General features: G+C 55.6%; 1 protein-coding gene across 2 annotated transcripts in view; it reads right to left on the bottom strand.

Annotated features, from left to right (window-relative positions):
* The window catches only part of SH3PXD2A (SH3 and PX domains 2A), a 233359-nt gene that overhangs the window by 94384 nt on the left and 119287 nt on the right, over positions 1–19688 (bottom strand). For both annotated transcript variants that reach the window (XM_065894056.1, XM_065894057.1), the window contains exons 4-5: positions 19513–19589; positions 10002–10093 (exon numbers count right to left, since the gene is read on the bottom strand). In XM_065894056.1, coding sequence (XP_065750128.1) covers positions 10002–10093; positions 19513–19589 — 169 coding nt within the window. The remainder of the gene's footprint in view (positions 1–10001; positions 10094–19512; positions 19590–19688) is intronic.

Genomic DNA, 19688 nt, shown 5'->3' with positions numbered 1-19688 from the left:
ACAATCGCTGGATTAACTGTATACTTAAAATGAGGGAATTCCTTATGGCTGTTTGGAAAACAAAATCTCCCTCCTGTCCTAAGCACTGGGGCAGGCCTCACCCAAATAGCCTCCGGTAGCCTCAGGCTGTGTGTCCTGGGTTGGGGGGCGGGGGTTCACATTGATTTCGGATTGCCCATGTGACAAGTGGGCCACGTGTTAGAGAGGCTCGGTCTGGGGGTGGAGTCACAGCTGCGCCCAAGGCCAATGTCAGGTCTCAGTTTGGTAGGGGGGAAGGGAGACCAGCTTTCTTGGGTGCTCTCTGAACCAGCCTCACTGTGTCCGTCCTGAAAGGCGAGCTGGGCAGCCCCCTTCTCAGAGGTCTGATCCCACAGCAGGAGGCCCTCAGTGAACACGGGCTGGACTGGCCCTGGTGCTCCTGAGGCTTGGTGAAAAGCCTGGAGTCCCCTTAAAGAGTCCCCAGATGTGGAAAGTGCCCGCAACTGCACCTCCAGCTGCTTCCTACTGTGTGACCAGGGCAACCATGGGGTGCTGATTCTTTTCAGCCCTATGGTCAGATGAAAGGTCCCACCTTGCAAACTGAAGCAAGTTCCCCTGGCCGTGGCCCCTGTGCCGCTCTTCATTACACACCCCTGTGTCGTCAGGGGGGTGCACACCTGGAGTTGGGAAGGGTTTGGATCCAGCCTCTGACACTTACTAGCTGAGAGGTAACTCAACCAATCCGAGCCTGAGATTTCTCATCTGCAGAAAGGAGGCATGAACCTCACAGGATTATATGGATGGTTAAACAAGATAGATCATGCTCAAGTGTCCAGCACAGTTTCAGCCTGGTCTGCAACCGCCTGCCAGAATGCCGGCTGGTGTAATATCCAATGTTGCCACAAGGGGGAGCCAAACACACACGGATCCCATGAACTAAGGCGCCTGAACTGATTGGTGCCTACCCTCCAATCTACATTAAGGCCCAATTTACCAGGGCCTGTGAAGGTGGGGAAGGGTCACGTGATCTCCAGACCGCTTGCGTCTTTCACATCCGACTTGCTGTGAATGTCCTCCCTGCTCACAGCCCTCGGCCCCCACTCCTGACCCTGGCTGTTACATGCTTGGACCAAAGACCCCCAAATTCTGTCCCCTCACCTGATGCCAAAGTGTGGAAGGGGTTAACGACTGTCCCAAATCACCAGCTGGACACTGGATGCCCCAGGCCCATCTCCTCTGGCTCAGCTCAAGCCAACCCTCTCGCTCTCCAGGCAGACAGACTTTCTTTCAATTCCTTGAAACTGCCCCAGTCCTGGCTCCTGTGCTCCGCCGCTTCCCACAGCAGCGGGCCAGGCCCTGTCTGTGCCATTTCCCCCCTCAGACCACGAGCTCCCCAGGAGGCAGGGCTGAGCCTCGCCCACTTCTGAGGCCCTGTGCCTCACACCAGGAAGATGATGAAAAATGCTTGCGTGGACCAATGCTTCCCACCCGATGCCACCAGAGGAAGACCGGTCTACAGGGCTGAAGACCTGGGTCTGAGGTTGAGCTCCGCCACAGACGCCCTGTGGAGGGGCAGCTAGCCAGGGGACTGGTTACAACGCAGCGGCAGTAATTACAAGGCAGCGGAACGAAGACTCCCCTCAAACAGGACCTAGTAGCGGAGCAGGCCTCCGGGGCTCTGTCGGGGGCACACTCCCCCAGCTGGAGCCTCCAAAGGATGCCACTGCCCTGGGAGCAAGGGAGTGGGCACATGGGACCTCGGGCACCTGCACACCAGGACCATCCTCCCGGGGCTGAAGTTTCAGGGAGACACAGAAAGCACAAGCCTGAGAAAATAACTGGGACCCCCCCCACAAAGTACCAGGATACCCTTCCCCACCCTGCCGCCTCCTTTCCATCCCGGCTTTGAGAGCTGAAAGTCCTGTGCCAGGACTGAACACAGAGGAACCCTCCCAACCTGGATGTGGCCTGCACACGCCCTTGCTCTGGGCCTCCCGCCAGCTTGCCCACCCAGCACAACAGCTGGGCCCGCGGAAGTCCCCGTTCCCTGGAGCTGACGCCCCTTTCAGGTGGGCTGGACACAGCTTCCTGTGGCCCCCTTCCTCTCACCTGCCCACCCAGGTTAAAGGGGGCCGTGGCAGGGGGTTGGGCAAGGGCTTCTGTGCTGTTCCAGCCCCCAGCCTCCTGTGGATCCACAGTCCCTGGGTCCAGCTGGCTCTCTCACCCATCAGCATAGAGAGGCTACTGGCGCCACTGCCAGTGGCAGAGGGGCTGGAAGGACAGTACGCCCCATGTCCCTGCCCAGACGGGTGGCAGTGGGGCCTGCCGGGTGCGGACAGCCGTCCCACTGACGAGGGTCGGACCAAGACTCAGCAAAGCAGGAAGCGGGTGGGTGGGCTGCCCACTCCAATTCCCAAGCCACCTGTCCCTTGGGGAGTGCCAGGAACAGGGATGCCTCAGAGGTCCTGAGAGCCAGTCACCCCCCAGTCGGCACCAACCCTGGCGAGCCATCCCGGAGTGGAGAGGGGCTCAGGAAAGGTCAGCCCAGCTCGTCTTCAGCTTGGCCCGATTCCATTCCCCTAGTCTTTTCTGAGTGGCCACTGTGCACCCAGGAGGGGTGAAGAGGAAAGGGGGAGAAGAAGAGAAAGTTCCCGTTACTGAGCATCTGTGATGGCCAGGCACCCTCGAGGCATTTACAGGCATCAGTGTCCTTGAACCTCACAACTACCCTGCCAAGAGGCTACTGTTGGCCTCTTTTACAGAGATTTCAGTGGTGAAGTGACTCATTCAAGGCCACAAGCAGAGCCGGGTGTTCTGACTGTTGTCTCTGGAGTGAGTTTAATTCAATTCAAAATTTCCACCTAGTAGTGGTAGCCTTGAGCCCTGAGTTTGTCAGCCTACCCGGTCCCTGGCACATAGTAGATGCTCCATGAACACCTGCTGGGTGAAGGCCGAAGCAGAGATGCTCTCCAGGACTCTTCCCAGGACCTTCTATTTGCTGCCCAGAGAAGCAGAAGGGAGGGAAGAAGAGAGTAACCTGCCTCAGCGCCTACTAAGTGCTCCACACACAGCCTCTACTTCATTCTCCTCAGCGCCGGGCAGATAGGTGTGACTTACGGAGAAGGTCACGCTGCTGTCAGCGGAAGCCTGGATGCTGAGATCCAGAGTCAGGCTCCCGAGCAGGCCTGACCTGGAGTTTGGCCAGGATCGAGGCTGTGGGAGCTCCTGGAGGAGGCTCCCCAAATTCTCGGGGCTGTCCTGGCTGCACGGCCGCGCCCACGCCCCGTCTTCCTGCTGGGTCCCGCGGCAGGGCTGGCAACGTCCCCTCTGTCCTCCTGGACACTGCTTTCCCCCAGGGAGGGCAGCCCCAGCCTCCACTCCCTTCAGAAGCATCAGTGGGGAGGGAGGCTGGGAGATCTTGTAAAGAGCACCTGTTCTGGGGGCTCTGCCCTCATGCCACCCCAGCCCCAGAACAGCTGCCTGTCCTCTGCCCGAGGCCTCCGTCTCTGGAAGCCTCGCTCAGCGCCCTCCGCATCAGCCGCTGGGCCACCTTCATGAGGCTCAGGCCCAGATCCAAACCTGGCTCTCCGCCTGGATCAGGTTAGGATAGCCTCCCTCTCTCGCTGGCCTGCCCGGGCATGGACACGGCGGTGGCAGGGGTATGGACCCCGGGCCAGATGGAAGCTGGCCATTGGGACAGGCTGGGGCAGGGATGGATGGTCCCTCTGAACATTGGGCCATTGTTTTAGGCCACAACAGAGGGTGGCTCTGTGGCCCTGGGGCTGAGGAACAAAAACCTGTTTAGCAAGGCCCTGTTCCTCCCATGCAATTTCGAGAACTAGGATCTGGCTGGCTTCAGCGGGAAGAAATGGGCCAAGGGGACAGGACCAGGCCTCGAGCCGAGAGGGGTGGCAGAGTGGAGACCCTCTGCGCTGCAGGTGTGTGTGTGGCCCCGCTGGCCGCGAGCTCCCAGGCTGCTGAGCCAGCGGCAGGTCCACGAGTGGGAGGTGATGGAGGGGGCACCCCCGCCAGCCCTGGCCTCTGTTTTTCCCCTCTGCGACATGAGGGCCAAATGCGTGTGTGCCCACCTGCCCACGGGCTCGGGCCGAGCGCAGAGGGCCACCAATGTCAGGCGGCGAAAGGAGGCTGCAGTGCCCACAAGTGGCAGAGCTATTGCAGCGTGGGGGGGTCTCTTGCCGCAGTTCCCCCCGCCCAGGACTGCCACGATGACGGCAGCGAGCCTGGCCTTGGGCAGTGCTGACTGCGTGCCGGGTCTGTTCTGTGTCGTCCACGCACCATCCTCCCAACAGCCCTTGGCGGCAGGCACTTTCGTTATTCACACTCTACAGATACGGAAACCGAGGCACAGAGGGGCCAGGGAGCCCAGACCACCTAACTCCAGAGGGATCGAGGGTGCTGTTCACTCTGAAACCATGACAGCGGGCAGTGCAAGTTTTAATCTTGTTAAACAGCCCCAACCTGGGTTCACTCAATGCTTATCAGGTGCCAGGCCCTGGGGGGGCCAGAGATGCGGGCCCCCATGGTGGGGAGAGACCATAAACAGTGTGGTTGGTGCCATGGCCAGGGCTACGGGCTCTGGAGAGGCTTGCTGGAAAGCCTGAGGGCTGAGTAGGACTCGGGCCGGGGTGGGGGGGCAGAGGGGACAGGAGCGCTCCAGGTGGAGGAAACGGCTGGGCCTGGGCGTGGAGGCTGGCGACAGCCGGCTGCAGCCCTGTGCAGGTACCTAAGGATGAGGGTGGCACCCGTGGGTCAGGAGGCTGGAGAGACGAGAAGGCCGGTCTCTGGCCCTCGGGCCCCCTGGGGCTGCACCTCCCCTAACCCTTCTCTGAGGAAGTGCACCGTGCGGGGGCGGTGCTGAGGACAGGGCTCCCGGAGGGCCCTTTGAGAACCTTTAGGTTCACTGTTTCAATGATGCAAATTTAAACTGGAACTAAAAGAGGCATTTGCTGGGTCACGTGGTTAACTGACGTCCTGCCCGGCAGCCTGAGCCCCCATTTCCATCACTCTCATCACAGGAAAATCAGAGCTGAGGGACCGGCTGCTCGGGGGCTCCTTGTGGAAGCCAGGCCAGGGGACGCCTGCCTCCCCGGCCCAGTGGTCCAGGATGTGGGTCTCAAGCGCTCAAACACGGGTAAGCCAGGGAGAGCTGGGCCAGCAGGTGTGGCCCCAGGACCGGGTGGGTCATGTGCATAGCCCAGGGGGTCACCTTGGGTGCTGCAGGGGTGCTGGGTGTGGCCTGCACGAGGCCAGGCCCATCTGCTTGTCAGAGTTGACGCTCAGGACCGCCCGGGACTCATCCTGCGCTGAATCCCATTGAGTTCCAGGGATGTGTCCTTATCCCCTTCCTTCCGGATCTGGTGATCAGGGCTCTCTCCACCCCAAGCCAGCCTCACGGCTGCCCCAGAATCCACACAGGAGAGGCTAGGATGCGTCATCCCCAGCTTCTCTTGGCTGCCCCTTGCCAGCTGGGTGACCTCCAGGGAGCCACTTCATCTCTCCGAATGGTCACATCACAGCCTACCGCCTGTGGGGGACTAACAGAAAGCCTGAATGACGTGACTCGTCCAGCCGGCAAATCTCCTGAGTGCCTGCTCTGGGCACTGGGATTACGGTGTGATCAGAACACGTACAGGTTCCTGCTCTCCCAGACTGACAATAACATTAGGGAGGGAACAGGTCACATGGGAGGTGGTGATAAGTTCCGTGAAGGAAGATGAAGCCCAGACGGGGAGAGCCAGTGCTGGGGATTTTAAACAGGGAGGCCGGCCAGGCATAGGCAGCTATTTGAGTCAGGGCTGCAAGGAGGTGAGGGGCCAGGCTGGGGCTCTCCTGGGGAGGGGGTGAAGTGTTCCAGGCGGAGGGAAGAGCCGGTGCGAAGCCCTCAAGGCAGAACGGGGCTGGAAGGTGTGAGAAGTGGCTGGAGCAGAGCCAGGAGGGAGAGGCAGGAGGTGCCACCAGGGGCGCCGGGAGGGGCAGGCGGAAGGGCCTCGACTCTGAGCCACAAGGGAGGCACGGAGGATTTTGAGCAGAGGAGGGACATGATCTGACCTATATTTTTAAAAGATTATTCCTTCCCCTGTGTTGAAAAGGGACCGTAGCGGGCGAGGGCAGAGGCAGGGAGACCAGTCAGGCCAGAATCCAGGGGTGAGACGAGGCTCGGCCCCCTGGGGTAGTAGCAGGGAGGTGGCGAGCTGTGGGCAGGGTCTGGGTATATGCCTAAGGTGGCGCACACAGGATGTGCTGACGAGCTGCATGGAGGGGTGTGAAGGAAAGAGGTGAATCTAGAATAATGCCGGCGTTTGGGGCCCGAGCCAGGGGCCCCAGGAGAGCTCAGCGCTGCTCCACACAGCAGCAGTACCCGTCGGCCAGTAGTTCAAGGAGGGGAGGGCAGGGCCCTCGAGCAACCTTCCTGGGGTGGCCATCTGAGGAGGCGAAACCACCAAGCCTGCAGTGCCAGGCTCACCAAACGTCTCTGTAAAGAACATCCTTTCTGTGCAGGGACGGTGGTCTAGCGCAGCCACTAGCAGCCCGGAGGTGGGCCCCACCCTCCACCCACGGAAGCCAGCGAGCGGCCTGGGATCAAAGCCGAGGGGCCGGGCCTGTTGCAGGCCTTGTTGTCCCTGCAAGATGGAAAGGGCCACGGTCCCCCCACCCCAGCCCCCGTGAGCGCTCAGAGGTCCCGCAGCAGCACACTTGAAAGAGGCCAGGGTTATCTACAAAATTCCAGTTAAATCCACAGGCTTTGATAATTTGATAAGCCACTCCACAGTCGCCCCAGAGTCAAAATAACGCTGTTCCTCGATCCTGTGTTTATGTTTCAGGATGGAGGGGGGAGGTGTACGGTGGCCTGGGATAGAGCCCTGAGAGGGAGGGGCTGCAGGCACTTGGCTGACAGAGGGTCAGCCCGTCAGCCCAGGTCACCCATGGGTCTGGGCTCTATGGAGAGGACACTCTGCATAGAACACAGGTCTCTCTTGGCAGGTTCTGGAGGCTGAGAGGGGCCAGGGCGGAGAAGCCCTTTGGAACTGTGTGGCCACAGCCGACCCCACCTCCTGAGCCTCAGGCCCGTCTCATGCTGGAGGGGTTCCTATTCTCAGGCCATCTCTTGCCAGATGAGATGTGAACTGGCCCAGGTGTGCGGTACCACCTCAAGAAAGAGGCAGATAACCCCCGCGGCCATGGTGACTCAGAGGCTAAATGCTTTATGACTCCTCCCTGCAAAAGCCAGGCTGTGATCTGCAGGGTTGGAGCACGCACAGGGCCACATTCCATTCCATTCCACAACCTCCCACGAACAAAACTGCTGTGCGCTTCCAAGGGGCCCATAGCACCAGCCGGGTTATCTCAGTGCACATGTCGTCTCCGTAAGCCCTCTGGACCGCTCCAGGAGTCCTGCATTCTCTCTTTTCAGGTGTGGGGACACAGAAAGGCAGAGAGGCTGGGCAAATGATCAGAGATCACAGAGCCTTGAGTGGTGGGCCTGGACCCCAGAGCCTGCCCCGCAAAGCCATGCCTGCAGCCTCAACAACACACACCTGTCTTCCCGAGCCTGGTTTCCACCTTCCTCGAGGGCCTTCCAGGGACGGGCAAGAGGCTAACCTACGGCTACCGGCGCTCAGGTCAACAGGGGGAATAGGACCAGCTTATTCAGCTGCCTGGCAGGGAGGGGGTTCAGAGGCTCGAACCAAAGGCAGGGCCAGTTGATTCTGTGGTGATGCACCTGCTATTTCACCCACCAGCAGCAATTCTTCTCCCCTCCTCTGGGCACATGATCACGTGTGACTCCAACGACAGCCCGCCTGGGGAGGGGCATCTCCTCTCTCCCCGTGGAAGAAAGGAGAACAAGAGGCTCTGAGAGGCCATCACAGCTGGGGAGTGGCAGGGCCAGGTGGACCCGGTACACTGCTGCCGGTCTCAAGAGCCTTCCTCTGCCTTGGGAGAGTGAGGAAGGCGGGGGCGGGAACACAGAGGAGGAGGGACAGAGAGGATGCACTGAGAGGTGTCAGGACCACAGTCCTGGTCCCCTGATTCCTCCCCAAACCAGGGAGGGTGGGCAGGAGATGTGGAAAGAGTACCGGCCTCTGGAACCAGAAAAATCTGGGTTCAAGTCCTGGCTCCAGCTGTGAACCTGTTTCCTCATCTGTAACATGGGGACAAGAACATGTAACTCCCGGTGCAAACCTCTCTCACAAGCCTGACGCATAGTAGGTACAGAGAGAGCGATGTTTTTCCCGCTGGTGAGAACACACATTTGTATCTCATTTTGTTGTTTACAAAGCTCTTGCCCAGCCCACGTGTCATCTAAGTTTCCAAGACAATCCTTGGAGGTAGCAACATCACGGATTCATCACTCTTCCCTTTTTTACAGATGAGAAAGAGAAGGGGAAGGTACCTGGGTGGAGCCAGTCGCGTGCCCAGTAAGCAGCTCAACACCACACCTCCCACTCCCTGTGGCTTTCGGTTGCTCCACACTGTGAACCACACTGTGATGAGTTTCTGGTGGTTAAGAAACAATTCGCTTGTTTCTTAATCCTATGGCAGCCAGTAAAGGAGATGGCTTTGGTTGGGCCAGGTGAGCCTCTGAGCTGAGTGATGCTTCCCTCCCCCAGAGGGCCTAGGCCACTTTAGGCTCTTAGTCTTACAGCATGGGTGAAAAGAGAAGGGCTCCTTTAGGCGGGACTGACACGTATGGGTGTGCAGACTGTGTACTCCACTACCTCTATGGGCGCCGTTCACAACGGCGCCCCTGGAGCTGTGCAACAACCCTTGTCTGTAGGCTTTCTGCTCCCCGTCACCAGATGGCCTCCTGCCTCTCCCCACCTGCCCCAGACAATTCCTCTGCACTATTCTTTCCCTTCCTCCTGTAGCCCCCGCCCCATCTGCCTCTCTCTTGTCCAGTCTGGCACTCGAAGATTTCAGGGGAACAGATGTATGGAGTGAGGTAATCAGTGTGCATCCCCTTCAGTCCTCTCCCCCAACCCTCTCCCCTACTCAACCCTCTTCCCTGGCTGCTTTCTGCTCATCAGCCCCTGGATTTTTCTCTCCACTGAGAAGCTACTCTGGGGAGTGTGGGTGAGGGTAGTGTTCTGAGCAAGAGAAGGGAGCCATGAGGATGGAGTTTGGGCCTGTGTGTGGGAGACCAGCAAGACCGGGTAGGTCGTCTTGACCACCAGGCCCAGAGTACCCTGCTTCCAGAGAGGAAAAAAGACATGCTTGGCGCCCCATTTCTCCCCAACACGGAAAGTCAGCCAGCCCTGGGTTCAAGTCTCATGAGTTCAAGATTTGGGTTCATTCAAGTCACATGCCCGTCACATGCCCGTCACATGCCCGTCACATGCCCGTCACGTGCCCAACCAGCTGCATGACCGGGAAAATCCACCTAACTTCACGCCCCTCAGCTTTCTCCTCTGTAAACTGGGCTACATTAGTCTATTGGACAGGGCGGGCCAAAAAGTTCATTCGGGTTTTTCTGTACGATGTTATGGAAAAACCCAAACGAACTTTCTTGGCCAGCCCAGTAAAATGCTACAGGTAAAAGCCATGTAGTGAACGCTCTGTGCACACATAGTTGTTTCTGATGATGATTATAAGATTTGTTGCAGCAGCCCAGGACCACTGGGTTATTCAGCAGGTGAGGTTCACCTGGGCAGCACGTGCCCTCCTGGTTCCGCGTTTCAGCTGGGAGCTTGGTAGCGTCAACGATTAAGAGCAATGACCGCTAACCCTGGGCATCTGAACTGCATGACCATTATCTTTTCTGTTATCTCATCTGCTCCTGACCATAACCTGTGAACTATAAAGAGTCTGCAGGAAAACCTGCTCCCCAGATGCAAAGATACCCTCCCTTGCCAGCTCTGGGGTCAAGAGAAATGAGGAACAAGCCTTGGCAACAGGAGTCTGGGGAAGGTGGTCTGCCTTCCTTTGGTCCATCTTTGCTTAGCCTCGTTGGCCTTGCCAGCTCTCCCCCCAAGCACACGGGAGAGGCTTGAGCTACCACTTACTCTTTCGGGGGGTTGACATCCTCCGGTCGGGCCTCAAAGAACCGAAAGACTTCATCACACTGTGAAATATGGGGTGGCAGCCGGACAAGTGCCTGTGGAAAGAAAGGAAGAAAGGGCATTAGGCCTGATGAAAGTGGGAACAGGAAAACCAAAAGCAGGGCCAGCTTGGGCCAACAGTGATGGGGGAGGCGCGAGGACTGCGCCGAGGAAGACACAATCAATCAGCTACCCACCCACCCAACCAGACAACTAATCAAGGAATTAACCAATCAGCTAACTAATGAAACTACTCTCCATCTGTCCATCCACCCATCCCTCCCATCAACTAACCAACCACCCAATTAATGAACTAACCAACCAGTCAACTGATAAAATAACTTATCGGTCAACCAATCAACTTTTCAACCATCCAGCCAACAATTCAACCAACCAACTATCTAACTAGCCAGTTAACCAACTAAACAACCAGCCAAACAAGTGAAAAAAAAGGGGGAGGCCATTAAACCCTAGGTCTCAGGGCCCTCAAGAACGAATTATTCTGCATGAACCCTGAAAGAATTCTCTCTTGCCCACAGAATAAGTCCAAGATCCCTAGCCTGACAATCCAAGGTCTTTTCCTCCTGGCCTCATCTCCCGCTAGCCACACTCCAGCTGCACCAGATATCCACAGTCCCTAAATACCCACTGCACGGTTATTTAATGACAAGCCGATAATTCTATCAAGGACAGCAGGGTGCTATGGTAGAGTCTGATAGGACCTGGGAAGATTGGGAAAGGAGGTGGTTTTAGGAAAGGCTCTTTGAAGCTGAGTCCTGAGGGTGGGTAAGAATTAACTGGTCAAGGTGAGGGCGGGGGCCGGACCAAGCATGGTGGTCCTAGGAGCTGAATGAGGTTGGTGTGGCCTGGTCTAGCAGGGCCTTGCTTAGGCCAAGCTGAGCTGAGCCTGGAGGAGCAGAATAAGCTGAAGGGTGTGGAAAGGCTTCTTAGAAGAGCGGGCAGGAGCTCGGCCGGAGGGGTGTGCAGGATTCAGACAGGCGGGAGGAGGTGAGCGTCCTGAGGGGGATAACTGTGCAGTCACGGGTGAGGGCCAGCTGTGAACTTGCATCCAGGAGGGGTGAGATTGCGCCGCTGGAAAGGGAGGGATGAGGGTCAGAGGTGATCAGTTTCCCGCTGTGCACCAGCACGGACTCCACACCTTGCAGCCTGGGCACCTGGACCGCTGTCTTGGCTCAGTGCAGCATGGAGCGGTGGGGAGAGGGTCGATCCTTTAGTACAGACAGGCAGGGGAGGCCACCGTCAAAGCAGGGCTGGGGAACGGGGCCAAGGGAACGCTGGGCTAGAGCCAGAAGCAGGAAGAGGCAAACCCTGGGCTACGGAAGTGTGAGGAGGAACTGCTGATAGGGAGGCTCCGGGGCGGTGGTCAGACTGTAGCCCGTCTCGAGCCTGTGCCTCTCCAGGCCCCCTGCACCAGGGCTGCTTCAGGTGCAGTGACCTGGCCTGGCAGCTCCCCTGTGCCAAGCATGCTGGGCCTCCATGAGTGTGGCCACCACGGGCCTCACGATGGTCCTCGTGAGGGCAGATCTCATTCCCGTGTTACTGAGGAGACAGAGGGGTCAGGGAGGCCACGTGGCCTGCACACAGGTGGGAAAGACGCTGCTAGAAGGTAAGCTCCATGCGGGCAGAGACTTTAGTCTGTTCTGTTGACTGCTATGCCCCCAGATCCTAGAAGAGTGCCTGGCACTCAGTAAGTATTTGTTAAAAATGAGTGAGTGAATAAGAGTTTGGTGTGCAGAACCACTGTCCAGTAGTGGCGGGACATGATAATGGGGCAAAAAAAGCACATGTGGTCGTGGGTTGCATTGACAGAAGTACAGTGTTGAGGAAGGGGGCAGTGATCACTTGCTTCTCTGAGTTGCTCAGGTAACAATTTAAGTGTGGCATTGAGCACGACGGCCCTTCCCGAAGCCAAACCCACACCTGGGCAAGATGGGACAAGACCTGACCTTAGCAGGTAAGACACACTGTGTAACTCCCTGCTGTTCCTTCCAGAGCCTGTGGCTTTCCAAGGGTCTCCAACAGATCCCATCCCCATGACCAGGAGAGAGATTTAAAAAAAGAAAGGAAATTAACATTCAATGAGCAAATACCACGTGTCAGGCACTATGTTCGGCTCCCGGACTCCCCAACCATCCAACAAGCATGGAGCTTTCAGTGTGTGCCCTGGTAGTACAGGCATGAGCCAGACCCAGGCCCTGCCCTCACAAGTGCACATCTGATGATGTGCCGTCCAATTTTGTCCTGGACGTACCCACCATTGCTCTCATTTATGGTGGGGACGCTGAGGCTCCTGGGGGGTGAAGCCACGACTAAAGTGGCAGAGTGAAGCCCTGTGCTCGACGCAGGCTGGGTGGAACTTACCCCCAGAGTGTTCAAGTTTTCATTTAACGCACATGGTATGTGCTGTTTTCTCCCCCAGGAGAGAAGGGCAGAAGGAAAGAAAAAGTGAGGAAGAAGAGAGAAAGAGAGAGACAGAGACAAAGAGATGGAGGGAGAGAAAGACAGAGAGAGACAGAGTCACAGATGGAGGGAGAGAGAGGCAGAGACAAAGAGAGATGGAAAGAGAGAGAGAGACAGATGGAGTGAGAGAGACAGAGACAGAGAGAAAGAAGCAGAGAGAGATAGAGACAAAGAGAGAAACAGGCAGATATACAGAGAGATGGAGAGGGACAGGGAGACTGAGAGGGAGAGGGAGAGACATACAGAGAGAGACAGAGAGAAGCGGAGCTCAGGCATGTGCAGACAGCAAGGGCTGCTGGCAGGAAGCAGGAGGGTGCCAGGAGGGAGCACTAATGGGCCGGGATGGGCAGGAGGCAGGAGGGAAGTGTTACCAGGGGCCCAAGCTGTGTGCAGAGTCGCTGCCAGGGTGACCTCCCTGACCAGCAGGAGGCGGGGGTCGGGGAGGGGGGGAGCAGGGCAGGCGCCCTCCCACTTAGGCGCAGAGCTGCTGGCCAGCTCCCCCCCGCCCGCAGCAGCGGTGAACACAGGGGCTCTTCATGCCGACAGAGACCGGCATTCCGGGGGCAGAGGACGCGTGGGCTGGAAGGACCTCAGACAAAGAGGTCTTTTGGGCGAACCGCTGCGGCATCTTTATTTAACAGGGAGCCCCGAGGGGAGCCGCGTTGAGGGCTCGTCCTGATTTCAGGCTGACAAGAGGCTCTTGGCTCAGAGCAGCTTCCATCAGAGCTGCCGCCAAATCCAGCCCTGGCCAAAATCATTTGGCAGGAGAGCCGGGTGCTGAGCAGTCAGTCCCCACGGCCTGGGCTGGCAATGGCAGCCAGAGCCGGGGAACCCCCAAACCTAGCTATTCTTGGAGGAGCAGGTAGTGACCAATACATGGGCATCTTCAGGGCCACCACCACCGGCTCAGGCCTAAAACTCTGCCATTGGACATTCAGGATGTATGCCATGGGGTGGTTAAGTCAGGGCTAGGCAGACGGGAGTTTGAGTCCTAGGTCTACCGTTAACAGGCTGTGTGATGCTGAATGCCTTGCTTGCCCTCTCTGAGCTCAGTACAATAGATCTCATATGGCACCTATCTTTTAGGAGATTCAATGAGATCATGAATATGAGGAGCCTAGCACAGTGCCTGGCACTGAGTAAACGGTAAAATTTAGTTACACTATTGTCTTCATTATCATTATCCTTTGGGTGAAAGCAGTGAGGTATACTAGAAAGAATGGGAGTCAGGAGACTTCAGTTCTACAGTAGGTCCAATTCTGCCGTTATATACTTGCTCCATGACCTTGGGCAGCCACTTCACCTCTCTGGTTGTTGTTTCTTCTAGGATAAAATAGACTAGCTTCAGAATCTCAAACCGTATCTCATAGAACACCTGTTTGATGAGATAAAATCAGTTCTGTGGGCACATGTGCAATGGTGCCTTGTAGATCCCCATCTTGGTCTTGGTGGGCATCATGTTCATTAGCACAGCAAAGGCTCTGAGAAGTCCTGCAGGCAAGAAACCTACAGAGCTGTGTTCAGGCCAGTACTTATTAATAATAACGACATCCTGGGAATTTGACTCATTTAATCACCACATTAACTCTAAGAGGTGAGTATGACTATGATTCCAGTTTAACAGAAGAAGAAACGAAAGCACAGAGAGGTTAAATCATTTCTCAAGGCCACACAGCTAATAAGTGGTGAGATTTTGAATGAGGTGTCTGAGTCCAGAGCCTATGCTCTGTCTGATCTGCAACTCTGTACTTCCTCCAGCATTACCCACAAGTCTCTGACTGTGGAGCTGGTTTTCCAAACAATTCCTATTGACAGCCCATGGAACACAGCTAGGCAAATCCAGGCCAGAGACATTCTGAAGTTTCTTCCAGCTCTAACAGTCAATGGCTCCAGGACTGCAAACAGCACCACTACCAGTGAATTCAGTGTCCAATCTATCACCAGCCCGGTCTTTGCAAGTACAGCAGTGGCATGGGAGGGAGCCCCAGGCAGACTGTGCTCAGACCCTCTGCTTCGAAATGATCTCCCTCCACGAAGCCCACCATCCTGGGTTATGTCTATCTCAGGACAAAAAGCAAAGTTCTGCATTTGTCAAAGCAACTGGGGGTGTCCTGCTCTTTCCACAGGATCAAACATTGTCCTATTTTTAGCAGCATCATTTTGGTTTCTAATCAATGGGAATCTTAGAGTAAAAGCCCAGCGACTCTGGGTGGGGTAGGGGTATGTGGTGGGGGGGTGAATGGGCTGAGGGGGCTGAAGTCCTACCCATTTGGCCTCCACTCTCACCCCCGGGGCTGCTTCTAACCTGCTCCGGACTATTCCTCTTAGATCAGCGTCTAGGAAGCTGGGGGCTCACCGAACTTTTATAAATCAGAGTATGTCAAACACATGAGTTCTCTTTTTGAAGGATCTAAGGAGCGAATTCTTTTGTAATGGAAATAGTGCAGTTTAAGGCATTTCACAAGGGAGCCTAGTAATTGGGGCCTTGGGGACACATCACCCTCCTTGGAGGTTTCCTCTGCTTGTGTGCAATCTTTGCATTGTGTCATCAGATACTGCCTGGCCTCCCGCATGGGACGAGGCTTCCTGCTTGTTAGTGAAGACACAAAGGTAACAGATGGGGCCTTCCAGGAGCTCTTGGTCTGGAGAAGACAGACACACAGAAATTACCCTCCTATGGAGGGTAAGTGTGCGGCGTGGAGGCGTGCACGGAGTATTCTGGACAGCAGGGGTGGCCAGCTTCCTCCGGGGAGGTGGAAGGCTTCTGGGAGGGGCATCGTGGGAGCCAAATGCATCCCCAAGAAAGGGATTAGCACAGGCCAAGGGGTGGAAGTCTAAGGGAGTCTGGCTAGCTGGGGGTGGCTGCACTTCTGCAGACTGGGCTGCAGGGCGGGAGGTGAGGCTGAAGCAGCCCATGGAACAACCCCACAGACGGCCCGGCTCAGCCGGTCAGAGGTTCTTGTGGAGCCGATGAGGCTCCTCTGAAGGCCTTTAAGTAGAAAATGGACACAATCAGCTTTATCCCAGGCTGGAAGTGCTTTCTTCCTGGGTCTGTCTGGACCAGAGGAGATGGAGAGATTCTGCCACCTGGGTTTCCTCAGAGCACCAGACCACTCAGGAGGCCTGAATGCATCAGTCTTGGCTCTCTGCCTCAGTCTCCCCCATTAGCAACACATCTGGCCTAGGCCTGCCTTAGAATGAGGGGCACAAGAACAAAGTTACCCTCCCCGTTATCTAGGACTGAGCATGCCAGGGAGCCCTGGTGCTTCTTTTTTTTTCTTTTCTTTTTTGTGGTACGCGGGCCTCTCACTGTTGTGGCCTCTCCCGTTGCGGAGCACAGGCTCTGGACGCGCAGGCTCAGCGGCCATGGCTCACGGGCCCAGCCGCTCCGCGGCACGTGGGATCCTCCCGGACCGGGGCACGAACCCGCGTCCCCTGCATCGGCAGGCGGACTCTCAACCACTGCGCCACCAGGGAAGCCCCCCTGGTGCTTCTTAAAGGAGTCTGTTTTTCTTGCAACATGAACCTTTTTCTTTATTAAGGTGAGAGACAATGATGGGCTATGGTGGAAAACTCCCACGGTGGGAGGGAGAACGGCTGGGGCTAAGAACCTCCACGAAGTAATAGCCAAAGTTTTCGAATATGGGAAGTGGGGCTAAAAATTAATGAGTCTGGGAGATGCAGAGGGTGGGGAGGGGAGATCCTTACCCCTTCAGGGCTGACATCCTTGTTAGGCTTGGAGTCCCTCCCCCAGTCTAACTCCAGCCAACCTCTCATCCCACCTACAAAGAGAGCCTTTGATTCTGAAAGCAAGCCTCTCGTGGACAGCAGAATGATAGAAGCGAGCTCGGCTTTTTGGGTAACAAAAAAATTCTAGCTGCACCCATCAGGAAACGGAGACTCGTAGAAACGTTGTTACGTGGCGGAGGGTACGCCGATTATTCTCAAACACTCTTTCGCACTGCCCCCTACCCCTGGATATTTATTTTATCCCATAGACAGACACTGCAAACATGTATTTCACACGCAGGAATGGGGTAGATGGAGTCATTTATGGGGTAGATTGTTTGTCCGAGCCCCTAAAGTATAGCTCACACTTGTTAGTGAGATGAAAGTCTTCAAGTTGTTGAGACCACAGAACCATTAAATATTAACCGCATAACCATGTTGCCCATTACATTAATTTATGGAGTTACAGAAAAGCATTTGGAACCCTTCTTGATAGACACTGGCCCTCAAGAGCCACATAAAACAATCACCTGGCTGGCGCTTGGTAAACTTTCCGTGACGCTCATCCAATCTGCTCCGTATATGTTTAAAATTAACACTGAGATCTGGGCTGTGAGGCTGCCATCAGGCGGCGGGACTGGCTGGCCAGCGAGGGCAGGGAGCCCGAAGTCTGGGAGGGTCCACTGCACGGTCAGACTTTCTATATCTGAGTCCTGGCAGAGGAGCTGGCTACTCCGTGCACAAAGCCGGTTTCACAAGTTTGGGTGCATTTGAATCCCTAGCCAATGCCAGACTCGGAGCCCATATACCTGTCCAGCAGGTCCAAGGAAGATTCTGGCCAGCCAAGCAGAGCTGCATGGGCAGGGTCCTGGAAACAAAACTCCAGAGGTTCCAAGCAGTCCGAGGACAGGTATGGCTGGCCATGGAGTGGACTGCACGTGGCCCTGACCATGAAGTTGGCTGTGGGGGGCAGCGATGCTGAGTGAAAGGCTGGATCCTGAGTGGCACGACTGGACTAGTGGGCGGCAGGGCTGTGAAATGCAATGCTGGGCGGCAGTGACCGTGGACTGCAGCTGAACTTATCTCTAATGACCATTCCAAGGTTATTCCAAGGTCTCAGACAATTAGACCACAGATCCCAGCTTTCTAGTTCAGCAGAATTAAAGGTCACTTCGGTACTGCCCTGCCCCCTCTGCCATTCTCAGAGTAAATTACTGCCTGCAAGCTGTCTGGCTGCTTGGTGAACCCATGACATTGCTCCTTGTTGCCTGTCTCTGAGTAGTTCTCATTTGTGCTAATCAGGTTAGGAGGCCCCTCCTCTTGCAGACCCCACTTAAATGGCTCCCCAGCCACCAGGAGCACCACTGGGGCTCCGGAGCCCTCATCCCGAATCAAGAGTCCTGTTCAAAGCCTGATCCCAGGAGATAAGATATTATCAGTTTCCTGCTCCAGACGACCCAGAAGACGGCATTTCCACAGAGTCCAACTGCAGATGCCTTGGGCTCCACCAGCTCAGGGAGGTCAAGGCTGATGTGAACCATAAATCCCAGCTGCAAGAGGCTCCCCCCTGCCCTTTGCCCCTCCTCCATTAGCTCTGCCAATTTGTTTAATAACTGCTTGGGAAAGGAATAAAAAGAAATAAAAGGCAGGCTGCAGCCATCAATTTAACTAGAAACGGCAAATGCCCTTTAAAGAGAAAAATGAATATTGATCTGAAGAAGAGAAGCTTCTACCTTCAGGAAATTCATCATCGGGCATCCTTTGACATTAAGGCAGAAAACGTGACCAAGTGTGATCTGCACAGCCACGAAATTCAAACTTGGGTTAATGAAGAGTATCTGGGTGTGCTTGTCTCCACATAGCCTTGGGAACACCAGTTACGAAATTGAGCAACTTGGTTCTTATTTAAACATTTTATTGACAGGCATAATGATTCTAAATTATAAAATATTTGTTCAGAAAGGAACCTTATGGTAATAACTCCATGTAGCGACAGAACATTTCAGAAGTTACAGACACTGTGACATATATTCTCCTGCTCAACCCCTTGCATGAACCCTGTGAGACAGTTATTTTTACCCTCGTTTTACAGATCAGGAAACTGGGGCTCAGAGAGGTAAAGCAATTTGCCGAGGTCACACAGCTAGTTGGTGGAGTGCTGGGATTTGACCCCAGCTCTTCTCAGTCTAATACCAGCACTCACAACAACACATCCCCCACTTGCTTCTCCTCAAGACTCTTGAGTCAGACTCCACAGCAGTTTTCACGTAACTAGGAAATTCCATCTCCATTAAAGCCAGTGGTGCCCAGTGGTAACATTATTAATAACAATAACAAAGAGCTAGCGTCCACTGAATGTTTCCTCTGTGCAGACACTATGTGCTGCTGCCTTATGCCTGTCAGGTCACTGCATCCTCACGACCACCCTCTGAGGAGGTACTACTCTCCTTCCTGTTGCATGGATGTGGAAACTGAGGCTCCGGCAAGTTCAGTAACTTGCCCAAGTTCACAAAGCCAGCAGGGTTTCAAACCCAGGCGGTCTGGCCATCTGGAGGCCATGTGCCAAGGCCACTAAAGTGGGAGCCTCTCATCCTCACTGCAGGGGCCCCAGGGGGTCCCAGGCTCCAGACAAAGTGGAAAGACAAACAGGCTGTGCTTCATGACCCTGCAGCTGCTGCCAGTCTGCTCTTTGGCATCGACTGTTCTAACGCATGTGCATGCACGTGCCTGCGTGCGTGTGTGTGTGTGTGTGTGTGTGTGTGTGTGGTGAGCATTTGCATCTATAAAGATGTATACACGAATATTTGTATCTATCAAGACTTCTGTGAATAAACAAATATGCATTTTGGATGCTACTGAACTCAGGACTGATTCCAAAAATGTCCCAAAGGGAATTCAAAGAAGAGTTCTCCTGTAGCCAGCAAAATGCCACACACAGAATCCCTTCAGCAGCGGCCCCTTCACAGAGCTCCCAAGCTGGTGGAAGTGATTTAAAGGAGTGTTTTGTAAACACGGACCCATCATGAAAGGAACAGAGGCTTCAGCTGTGACCCTGGCGGTCCTCATGCCCCAGAGGTGGCCTAGTCACGGGGTGACCCCTCCCCGAGGGACACCCACACCCACACTTCTGGCCGGGAGACGCCAGGCCTCAGGATGCATCTGCTGGACCACAGCAAAGGGTTTTGTATAGACAACCTTCCTTCACAGATGGATAGACTCTCTGGCAGATGGACCACCCCCTCCCCTGCCCCAGACACACTCTTACCCGGCAGTACTCATCGATGGGCTTCAGCCTCTTCACAGCTACGTCCCGGATGTGGCTTCTCCGGAAGAGGATTTTGCCTGGAAGAGAGATGCTCGTGAGCTGGGTGACTCTGGGTAAAGCTGCCATAGGGATCTGGGACGCTATCCTCTCATTCCCTCTCCCTCGGCTTCTCAGCA

Source organism: Phocoena phocoena, chromosome 16 (genome assembly GCF_963924675.1).
Source record: "Phocoena phocoena chromosome 16, mPhoPho1.1, whole genome shotgun sequence".
Lineage (NCBI taxonomy): Eukaryota > Metazoa > Chordata > Mammalia > Artiodactyla > Phocoenidae > Phocoena > Phocoena phocoena.
Note: the sequence above shows the minus strand (reverse complement) of the source record. Positions and strands in the feature narration are given on the sequence as shown.